Raw genomic sequence first — 11,236 nt, 5'->3', positions numbered from 1 at the left:
TCTAATAATTTCCTAAGCATTTATAATGATTTGTACTAATTTCTTAAGCATTTATACTATTTTGTACTAATTTCCACTAATTGTCTAGGGCATTTGTTCTAATTTTAATTCTAGTATATTGAGCATTTTTCTAAGCACTGAAACTTAATTTATATTATTTATCTAATTTACACAATTTTTTCGTATTTAAACTAATTTATACAGTTTTTCTAAATATTCAAACTAATTTATACTAATTTTCTATTGATTTATTCTAATTTATACAATTCTTCTAAGTTATCTAATTTTCTATTCTAATTTCTATGAAATAAAAAATGTGGCTTGCCTCAGCAAGCCGCGGTTGGAGGCGGCGCTCCCGTACCTCATCGCAGGGGGGTGTCGGGGATGAGCGGGCCGGTGTGCAGGGTCGGGGGATGGCGGTATAGCGCTGATGGAGCTCGATTCGGCTAGCGGTGGTGTCGGGGGCGGCTCTCTTCGACACCGGGATGAGGAGGAGGGCGCCGCCGGGGAGGAGGGTGCGGTTGAGAAGCCGGGGTGCCTAGGCGAAGGGACGGCGGCGGCGGAGGCCGGTGGGGAGGGGGTGCTGCTGCTAGGGGGCGCTGGAGGCGTCGTCGAGGTTCCGGGGGAGGCGCCAGGGTGGTGCCGCGGAGAAGACGCCGATAGGAGCGATGATGAGGTCGAGGGGTACGCCCACAGAGGAGATGATGGTGGCGCTGGTGGCGATGCGGGCGACGGAAGCAACGACGATTGTGAAATAGGCTAAGTCCTGAGGAGGGGGAAGGGGCTTGGATATATACTCCCACCCCTTTAGTCCCGGTTGGTAATACCAACCGGAACCCACCAACCGGGACTAAAGGCCCCCCCTTTTCGTTTCCCCTTATGCTGCAATTGGTTTTGTAGTTTTAGTTTATTTATGTTTTCAATTGTTTTAAATGGTGTTTTTAAAGAAAAATAAAAAATTACATATTTTGAACATGCAAAAATATATTAAATTAGCAAGTATATTTAAAATAAGTTTGACTTAGTCATTTATTCTATACTAGTTTATTAAGTTTTTAAAATAATTATTTTAATGCATCAATTGATCAAAAAACTCTTCAATTAAATAATTTCAACACACGAAAATGCAATTGATGTATTTGATTAAGTTAACATTCTTAATATTGATCGAATAAAGGTTGATCAATAAAGTTTCACCATAGAGCATTATAATATAATTGAAAGGTTCTGATGGCCGTAGAGCATTACATAAAGGTGCACCATATATAGTGCATTACAATGTAACATTAAAAAGCTTTTTCTTGTCGAAAGTTCCTTGGTCATGATCGCAGCGTAAGTACGGAGCCTCTTCTTTGGCTAGCATGATGCTTGAGTCAACTTTGACAGTGAATGGATCATAATCATCTGAGTGGTCTATTTTGTCCTCAGCTCCCACAATTTTTCTTTTACCTATAAGAACTATGTGGCGCTTTGGCTCCCATGGTTTTTCTTTGTCTTCTAAATTTTTCTTGGGTTTGCCAAACATATCCTTCACATAGAAAACCTAATGCACATCATTGGCAAGGATGAATGGTTCATCATTGTATCCAGTCTTGTGAGGTCCACTATTGTCATTCCATACTGATCCAATCAGCTTCACCCATTGGCAACGAAATAGAGGGATGTTCAGTGGTCCGTATTTGAGTTTCCAAATCTCCTCTATGAAATCATAATACGAGTCCTTGTTCCCGTTGTTGTCTATGCATCTATACGGACACCACTATTTTGGTTGGTGCTTTTTAGGTCTTTGGCTCTTGTGTAAAATGTATAACCATTTATCTTGTAACCTTGGAATTTCATGATTGTGCTAGAAGGTCCCCTAGCTAACCAAGTGAATTGTTCATGAATCGCAGAGTTACCCATAAGGTGTTGACACAACCAAGAGGGAAAAGTATCCATGTGATGACGTATAATCCCGGCATCGGATTTCGTCAGGTATTGGGAAAATAGAATCTACTTGTGTTCCTCGATATACGAAGCCACAAAGGATGATTGTTGCAGAACTTTGAAGTGTGCTTTATGGAACAAATCACTATCATTGCTCAAACTTGATTTCCTTCTAAGGGTGCCCTTTCCTCATAATGTCCCCTCGTGGCGTGATACTGGAACCCTAGTCGAATTAATCGAGTCAATAAAATCAACACAAAACTCAATGACCTCCTCTATTCCATATCCCTTGGCGATGCTTCCATTTATACTCAACATAAAACTCAATGACTTCTTTTCTTTCATATTTATTATTCGATTTATATTCGAGGAGTACCCAGACGGAACCGATACTATTCATGAAGTCAAACATGCTATCCTTCTGTTCCTTGCTAAGAGTGTAGCTGGCAGGACCTAACTAGTGTTGTCCTTTATCTCCCTTTTCCGAATGTAGGTCATCTTGTTGCTTTATACGTTTTAGGTCCTGTCATGCTCCCAATGTATCTTTTGAGTTCCCATATAGACCCAGGAAGCCTAGCATGTTCATGCAAAGATTCTTAGTTAGAACGCAAAGATTCTTAGTTAGATGCATCACGTCTATTGCGTTGTGGACCTCTACAATTTCCCAATAAGGTAGCTTCCAAAATATAGACTTCTTTCGGAACAGGTTTGCTACCAAGACCCTTTTCAAAGACTACCCTTACATCCTTTATCATCTCAAATACACACTTTCCATATGGTGTGCAGGTTTTTTACAATGGTCTGGCACCCCTTTGAAATGCATCCCTTTCTTTCTTAATGGGTGGTTAGCAGGAAGAAATTGACAATGACCCATATATACGACCTTCCTATATTGTTTCAAACAAATGGTGTCTATGTCATCTAAATAGTGGGTGCAACTCTGATATTCCTTGTTTGTGAGTCCTAAAAGGTAACTTAGCGAAGATCAATTATTGATGGTTATGAACAACAATGCTTGTAGGTCAAAGCTCTCTTGTTTATCCTCATCCCACACATGTACACCTTTTTCATTCCAAAGTAGTAAAACTTCTTCAACCAACAGTCTTAGATACACATCAATGTCGTTGCTGGGTTGTTTTGGGCCTTGGATAAGCACCGGCATTGTAATGAACTTCAGCTTCATGCACGGCCAAGGAGGAAGGTTGAACATACATAGGGTCATAGACCAAGTACTATGACCACTACTCAACGCACCGAATGGATTGAATCCATCCATACTTAAACCAAACCTTATGTTCCTTGCATCCCTTTCAAAGTTTGGGAATGCTCTATCAATTGATCTCCAATGGGCCCCATCAGCGGGGTGTCTCAGTATGTCATCTTGCTTACGTTCTTCTTTGTGCCATCATATCAGCTTAGGATTCACCTTGTTTTTGAACAAATGCTTCAAATGTGGTATTATATGGAAATACCACATCACCTTCGCGGGAACTCTCTTCTTGGGAGGCTGCCACTCAACATCACCAGGATCATCTTGCCTGATCTTATGCCGCAACACTCCGCAGATAGGACAAGCATCCAATTTCTCGTATTCATCAACACGATAGAGGATACAGTCATTAGGGCATGCATGTATCTTCTGAACCTCCAATCCCAGAGGGTAAACAACCTGTTTAGCTTCATATGTTGTCGATGGCAATTCATTATTCTTAGGAAGCATGTTCTTTACAATTTTCAATATCCCCTGAAATGCCGCATCGGACACACCCTTTTTTACCTTCCATTGCAACATTTATAGTGTGGTACCAAATTTTTTATGCCCCTGCTTGCAATCTGGGTAGAACAATTTTTTTGATCAGCTATCATCGCTGCAACATTTCTGATTCCTTCTTAGTTTTGCAGTCTTTCTGTGCATCTCATAGCACCTTACTAAGATCATCAATAGGGTTGTCTTTTGCAAACTCTTCTTCATCAGCCTCGCCTATTTTAGTATCTATAGAAGCTTGGCTTGCAGCCCAGTCCGGAATGTTGTTATCATCCTCCTCTTCTTCGCTATCTTTCATTATAACCCCTCTTTCGCCGTGCTTGGTCCAAACCAAATAGTTAGGCATGAAACCATATCTAAATAAGTGGTTGTGAAGAGTCCCCTAGGAAGAGCAATCCTTCTTGTTACTACATTGGAAGTATGGACAACATATGAATCCCTTCTCTGGCTTGTTGGCTTTGGCCACTTTGAGAAACTAATGCAAGCCATCAACAAACTCCTTGGTTCGTCTGTCCACGTTGTACATCCATTGTCGGTCCATCTGCATCATATTATTTGAAAAATGGACATAGATCTTCGTATTAGATAAAGAATTTGATTAATATTGATAATTTACACTCATCAACCTTCATAAAGATAAAAACAATTCACATGAAAATTACACCAATCAACCTTCATATCATTCACTAGATCGACAAAAAGAAAAATGCTAGAATTCTGAAAAAAGACACTAAAGATATATACACACTAAAGATTATAGACGCTCCATAGTAGACTTCACGTAGTCAATAATCCTAAAATAATGGTACAACGTAGCAAAATTTTCTTCCTCGAAGCCATCTCTACACATGACTCAATTTTCTTCGAAGTCTATGGAGAGTCACCTCCGCTCCTCGAGTACAAGAAAATAATGGTAGAACAGAAGATCTTCAAGTCCACATACTTTGGCTGAATATCATAAAGGAATCTTGAAATAATTGTCCAAACATCTTTTGGAGCATGTGCCAGATTTTCATAATAGAAGTATAGTGGCACACAATAGCCTGTCCAGGTAAAAGACCTGTTCATGAGCATGGCCCATTTTGGCAAGCCAAAACGAACCAAAAGCTAATGGGTGAAGCTCAGTCTACAAATCTCTGCCTGAATAGGCTATTGGGCCACCAGACTTCTATTATTTCTTTTATGAGAATGTGGCTCCAAAAAGCGTTTGGAAAACTATTTCAAATTCTTTTATCATATTCAGCCATAGTTTGTGGACTTGAAGTTCTTCTGTTCTACCATTATTATTAGATTCTTGACTCCGTGAAGTCCAATGTGGAGCGTCTGTAGTCTTTAGTCTATCTTTGTTATCTTGTTCCATAATTTTAGCATTAAGTTGACCAGTGCATGTCACTCTAATTTAACATGCAAACTATTTATTTACCTAATTTTATTGCAAGGACTATTTATTTACCTCAATTTTATTGCAAGGACTAAATATTAACAACACATTTACTCTATTTTTTCCCATACCGAATATTGATCAAGTTCTTTATCTAATATGAATCATATATAACAATAAGCAAGCTATCTATCCATCAAATTCTATCTCAAAAACATATATAAATAAAAAATCCTGTCCATTCTCCCTCATTCTAAAAAACTCATTTTTCTCTATTCTAAAGCATAAAACCAAGCATAATAACGATAAATGAAGGAAGGATGAAGTAGCTAATCTTTACAACACTTTGGATGAGTGAAATCCCCATGAAAATGATGAAAAACAAATCGGTAGCACCTCCCTAAGCTTGCCAAGTCGCCATGGAGAAGGAGAGCCCGAGCTCTGTGTGTGAGTGGCTTGGGCTTGGGGAGGAAGAAGAGAATTTTATAGGCTGGGCGTTTCCAACTGGGACTAAAGAGCATCATCTAGTCATGGTTGGAACTACCAACCGGGAGTTCCAACCGAGACTAAATGTTTAGTCCTAGTTGGTAACACCAACCGAGACTAAATGTTTAGTCCTAGTTAGTAACACCAACCGAGACTAGTCGTGACGTCTTTAGTCCGGGTTGGTGTTACCAACCGGTACTAAACGCCCCACCAGATTCTCCTTGATGCTTCTAGGTTTACTAGCCATTACAACCGGGACTAAATGGAGCTCTTTAGTCCCATTTGATATTACCAACTTGGACTAAAGATCCCGTCAGAGGTGGCCATCGATGGTGAGAATTTGACCCGGGACTAAAGCTCTTTTAGTCCCGGGTCCAAAAACGATTGAGATATATATCCAAGGATCAAAAGTCGTTTCTCTACCGGTGTGTATGTAACAAGTACGTCCACATCACTTTGTGCTTCGAGTTCGAGAATTGAGCACACCTAATCTTATTTTTATTTGCCAAATCAGTGGACGTTGGATCTATTTGTGCTGTTGGCGCGCGCTGCCGCATGAGCCGACTTCTACTTTCAATTTTTTTTTGTGAAGACTTGTACTTTCAATTCATATAAATTGATACAATAATTCCGAAGACTTATACTTCTACTTCTAGTGTGGATGTAACAAGTAATAAGTTCGGCCACAAATTTGTGTTAATCGTATGTCTAAATGACCAGACAAAGCGCCTCTCTCTACATGCAAACTAAACCATAATTAAGTCATAAATCTAGGTGCAAACTTTAAAAGGATATATGAATGCCATAATTTTACCTTATGGAGCTACTAACACCTTCAAGTGATTCAGGAGCAAAACACTCCCCGTTGATTTTTGGTGTGGCGCCTATGGAGCTGCTCAATCGGGATAGGTTGGCCACAATTTTTTTGCTGGTTTTATGTCTATGTAGCCAAACCAGGCATCTCTCTCTAGATGCTAACCAACCCCTACTTAAGCCATAATTCTAGGTGCAAACTTTAAAAGGATATATGAATGGCATAATCTTATCTTATGGAGCTAACTCCTTCAAGGAATTCAACAGAAAAACATCCCCTCTATTTTTGGGTTTTTTTGTGTATATGAGGCACCTGTACTGATTTTGTCAATCTCAATCTCTGAGAGGCGGGTTGTGTGCTTCTATTCATAAGGGTGAGTGCGAGCGTCTGTATTTGTGCTATGTATCCAAAAAAATACAATGCAAACACCGGTGTAAGTTCCTTCATAGCTCCAACCCCCCCAATGTATGACAGGTGTTTCATCTCACCAATCTCAACCATACTTTGATTTTTTTACTCACCAATTGTGTTTATATGTATGGAGTGGCAAGATGGGACGAGAAGTGCACAGAGTCAGATTTGGAGCGGACGCACATAATATTTTTCCTCATGGTTTTATGCTGACTAGGGTTAGGGTGTAAGGGCTGCTCGCGATACGGGATGGGCTGCAAGGGACGCTCCCTGGTGCGGCGGCGATGTGGGGATCGAGCGCCGGTCACGAGGATGGAGAGAAATGGAGAAGGGGGAAGCGACAGCAAGCCGCGCGGTGCCAGAAGCCGATGGTAGCGAGGAGCGACAACGGGAGAAGACGCAGAGAGAAATGGGAGGGGGTGGCGGGGCCAGCCGCCCGTCCGGTTAACAGGTGTGGTGGAGCAGTGGGGGTTCTTCTAAAAATGGTCGACGGGTTTTTTTTGCAAAAGTGACATGAAATCGGAATTTTCTCTTCTTGGTGTTGAAATATTTTGGAATAGAGGGGCGTGCCGCAAAGAAACCGAACGTGCAGTGGTTACCGCAGGCGACGAGCATTTCTGAACCCAAAGTCGATTAGCAGAGAACTGAAGGGAATTTTTGCAAAATTCAACGTGCCTGCCTGGGTGCTTGTGAACAGCCGGATCTCATCAATCCGTTGGACGCCAAATGAGGGCGACGTGGGCGGGCTCGGGGGGTGAGGCAGACGCCCCGGAAGATGAGATGCATGACAATGATTGCCTGGCTCTAGCTTGCTATATAAGGTGTCCACTCGATGCAGAAGCCCAGCTTCTTAGACAACACAAGCAAGATCAAAGAAACATAGATCACCTGTAGATTCACTAGTTCCATACTTTTACATAGAAAAAGAAAAATTACATGATGGGTGTGTCAGCAGCATTGGCGTGCCTCCTTTGCACACTCCTGCTGTCAGAGGTTAACTTTTTAACCTTGCATATCTTGATGCTCATACGTGTTTCTTTTGCTTCACGCTAATTTGGTTTTTTTTCTTCCTGATGTGAAAATCAGCAATCATCATATTTGATCATTCCTATGATGACATTTATCCCTTTGTTTTTTTTCCAACTAATAATTTGTTTCATATTTTCCAAATTCATCATCGATATATTGATGTCAAGATTTTCTTCTTCACAGGCTTTGCCTGCAGGAAACACACGATTTATTGTTGTTCAAATGATTGTCCCTGAAACGATTCAAAATTAGACAACGAACTCAGATCCGAAATGAACATGACAAATTTGCAACATCCATTTCCTCAAAAACAAAAATAACCAACTTGGCAGCATCTACTTTGTAGTTTGCACTAACCTCATATTTGATGTTATTGATCGATCATTTCAAGATGAAAACAATCCAACGAAACATTACTTGCTTATAAGAATTTCATAATTTTGTTGATGTGAACCTTTGCTGATCTGATCTACGCATCATGTACGAATGTGCAGGCCACGACCACCGGTACTGCGGAGACCGTGAAATTGACAACCACCCCAATCTTCCCTCAAATCCCACGGGGCCAGACAAACAAAGACTTCCAGGTCCTGGTGCGCCTCGAGGCGCCACCGGCGGCGGGTCACCATGGGCGGGTCCCCATCGACCTCGCCGTGGTGCTCAACGTCGGCGGCGGCACGGCGAGCAGGCTGGATTCCGTGAAGAAGGCCGTCCTGTTCATCATCAGGCAGCTCCACGACGACGACCGTCTTGCCGTCGTCGGGCCGGCCAACAACCGGCTCTTCGGAGAGACTGCCACCGGGTTTCTCGACATCCGTGATGGCCGGCGTCATGCAGAAAGCTCAGTGAACAAGCTACAGCCCCGTGATGGCCATTCTCAGCAAGCTTCTGGGTTGAAGGAGGCCATCAAGGTACCAATGCAATGTTCATGCCGTGTTCCTTTATCGAAAAAACATGTTCATATGTTACGACGGAGAAGATGCCATTGCCATGTACACATGCTGATCTTCACTGAAATTTTTTTTCAGATGCTTTCGGAACTTCCGGCGAGCTCGAGCAGCCGCGCGAGCTTCATCATCTTGGTGACGGACACGAAGGAGAGCAGCAGGTTCAGCAAGCTGCCCCGGGAGTTCCTCAAGAACCACCCCGTCGTGCACACGATCGGCGTGGGCGCGGCGCACGACCCAAAGGCGCTGCTCGCCGTCGCCGAGGAATCCGGCGGCACCTACTCCTTCGTCGACGACCGGAACGTCGACGGCATCGCCGGCGCCGTCGCCGTCTGCCTCAGCGGGCTCAAGGCCGTCGCTGCCGTTGGCACGCGCCTCCGCCTCGAAGCCGCCGCCGGGACCGGGGTCAGGGTCGAGAGGGTTGAGTCGGGGGGCTACAGCACCGCTCTCGCCGGGGACAGGGCGTCCGGCGAGGTCACCGTCGGCGCCCTCTACGCCGGCGAGGCGAAGAGCTTCATCATCCACCTCCAAGTGCCCGCGGTTCCTCCGACGTCGACCTCCGTCGACGGCGCCGCTTGCGACAAGCAGCACCTGCTCACCGCCAGCTTCGTCGTCGGCCACGGCACCGCCACCGGATACGGAGACGCTTCTCCGCCGACGATCCAGGCCATCTTGACGGTGCAGAGGCCGCCGGCTGAAGGCATCGCCGCCGCCGCCTCCGCCACGCTGCAGAGAGTCCCCGTCCCCGTGGTGATGGACCACATCGTCCAGTTCGGCGTGCTGGACATGGTCACCACCTTCGTCGAGAACGAGATCTGGGAGCTCAGCTCCATCACCGCCGAAGTGGGCGCCGCCATGGCGGCGAAGCTCCAGAGCCGGTGGGAGGAGTTCGTGCAGGCTCGCCAGTTCTGGAGCGGCCTGGACCTGGGAGCCTTCGAGGTCGAGATCAGCAAGATGGTGAGCATCCTCGCGGCGGCGGGTAGCAGCGGTGGCTCGTCGTCGCCGGCGTCGGCGTCGACGGCGTACATTCTGTCGTGGCTGTCGAGCTACCAGATGCAGCGGCCGACGGCCATGGGCTCGCCGAGCAGCGTCGCCCCGGCGTTCGTCACGCTGAGCATGCAGCTCACGGTGCAGCAGACGACGACGATCCTCGTGGCAGCGCCTGGAAACGTCGATGGCGGCGGCGCCGGCTGCCCGCCGTGCGAGTGTGACGATGCCTGCGTGGAGCCGGTGCCGCCGCCGGTGTTTGTGGCGTCGGGACGGCACGACGACACCTACCGCGTCAACGGCGTGTACCCGCCCGTGTTGATGGACGCCATCAACCAAGCTGTTAACCAAATGTACCTGGTACGTGTCTTGATAGACTTCACTTAGTGAGTAACTCCCTCCTTTTCTTTTTGGAAGGCACACAAAAAAAAACTAAGATTCTTTTTTTTTATCTTTGCCCAATACTTGGTGTTTGAATTTATAGAGTATGCTATATTGATTTGATATCATCGTATTGATATTTGAAAGCTCTTTCATACCATAATGCTAATTTTATAGCCATGCATATGGATATTACAAATATATAATATATTAGCGGTCGAAATATAGCGTAGGATACTGCACCGAGTCAAACTGCATCTTAGGAGGGAGTAGATGCATTATAGGATCTAACTGAGGAGACAATTGCAGGCCTTGGTTCAAGCGAGCAATGTGAAGAGATGCAACTCCTCCAACGGCGAGGTGCCGCCACAGCCACGGGCAATCGCATGATCCGACGAGGAGAGATGGCGATGATGGAGCGCGTTCTTGGAAGTGCAACTCTACCTTATATCCACGCTCATCATCGACCGATCCATATATAAGTATATGTACGTTGTGCCTGCAATTTTGTTTGAGTAGTGCTGTTGTACTATGCGTTGAGAAATAAACTAGCTGCGGGCTGGTCACCGATCATGTCTTCATGTGTGTACTTGGTGTTTGCGTTCCATGTGACAGTGTTCACTTGTGTTCTCCTATGTATCATGGATCACATCGTGTACGACAATGGTGTTATGGAATAAATAAAGGATCAATGCAGTAGAACTTTGTGCTCCGATACCTCCATCCACAAACAAAAGATTCGATTAATGCACATTGTTTTGAAGTAATCTTTTTGTTAATTGCGACCAACATTAACTCAAATAATAACACAGCAAGAACTAGCACAATTGCCTAGAGGTTTAAAGAAGTTACCGACGACGGTGATGAGTAGTCATTTCACCAATTTATCATCATTCTGTTTGTAATTCATGGTCAGCAATTTCTGGTCCCTTCGATTCATGCTAACTCTCGGCAATGGCTCAGGAAAGACTTTACCTTTATTCAGTAGACGAAAAGTGATACTTGAAAGGCAAGGGCCATTAGTAGAAGAAAAGGAATACACATGAATATGCATCCGTCGTTCACTTCCATAGAACTCTCAGGAAAAGTTAAGATTCCAGTTGTGCAAG

General features: G+C 44.5%; 1 protein-coding gene across 1 annotated transcript; it reads left to right on the top strand.

Moving 5' to 3' along the window:
• Positions 1–7,641: 7,641 nt before the first annotated feature.
• On the top strand, positions 7,642–10,831 carry LOC101757406. Its single transcript, XM_022829392.1, has 4 exons — positions 7,642–7,776; positions 8,307–8,723; positions 8,841–10,106; positions 10,437–10,831. The coding sequence occupies exons 1-4, from the start codon at positions 7,720–7,722 to the stop codon at positions 10,515–10,517; spliced, it is 1,821 nt and encodes a 606-aa protein (XP_022685127.1). The 5' UTR covers positions 7,642–7,719; the 3' UTR covers positions 10,518–10,831.
• The last annotated feature ends 405 nt before the right edge of the window (positions 10,832–11,236 follow it).

This window comes from Setaria italica, chromosome VIII (assembly GCF_000263155.2).
Source record: "Setaria italica strain Yugu1 chromosome VIII, Setaria_italica_v2.0, whole genome shotgun sequence".
Classification (NCBI taxonomy): Eukaryota; Viridiplantae; Streptophyta; class Magnoliopsida; order Poales; family Poaceae; genus Setaria; species Setaria italica.
The sequence above is the reverse complement of the archived record's forward strand: the minus strand, read 5'-3'. Positions and strand labels throughout refer to the sequence as shown.

Coding starts and splice junctions, on each gene's coding strand:
- LOC101757406 (XM_022829392.1), top strand. CDS start 7,720: ATGATGGGTGTGTCAGCAGCATTGGCGTGCCTCCTTTGCACACTCCTG. Junction 8,724..8,840: donor GGTTGAAGGAGGCCATCAAG/GTACCAATGCAA, acceptor ATTTTTTTTCAG/ATGCTTTCGGAACTTCCGGC. Junction 10,107..10,436: donor CTGTTAACCAAATGTACCTG/GTACGTGTCTTG, acceptor AGACAATTGCAG/GCCTTGGTTCAAGCGAGCAA.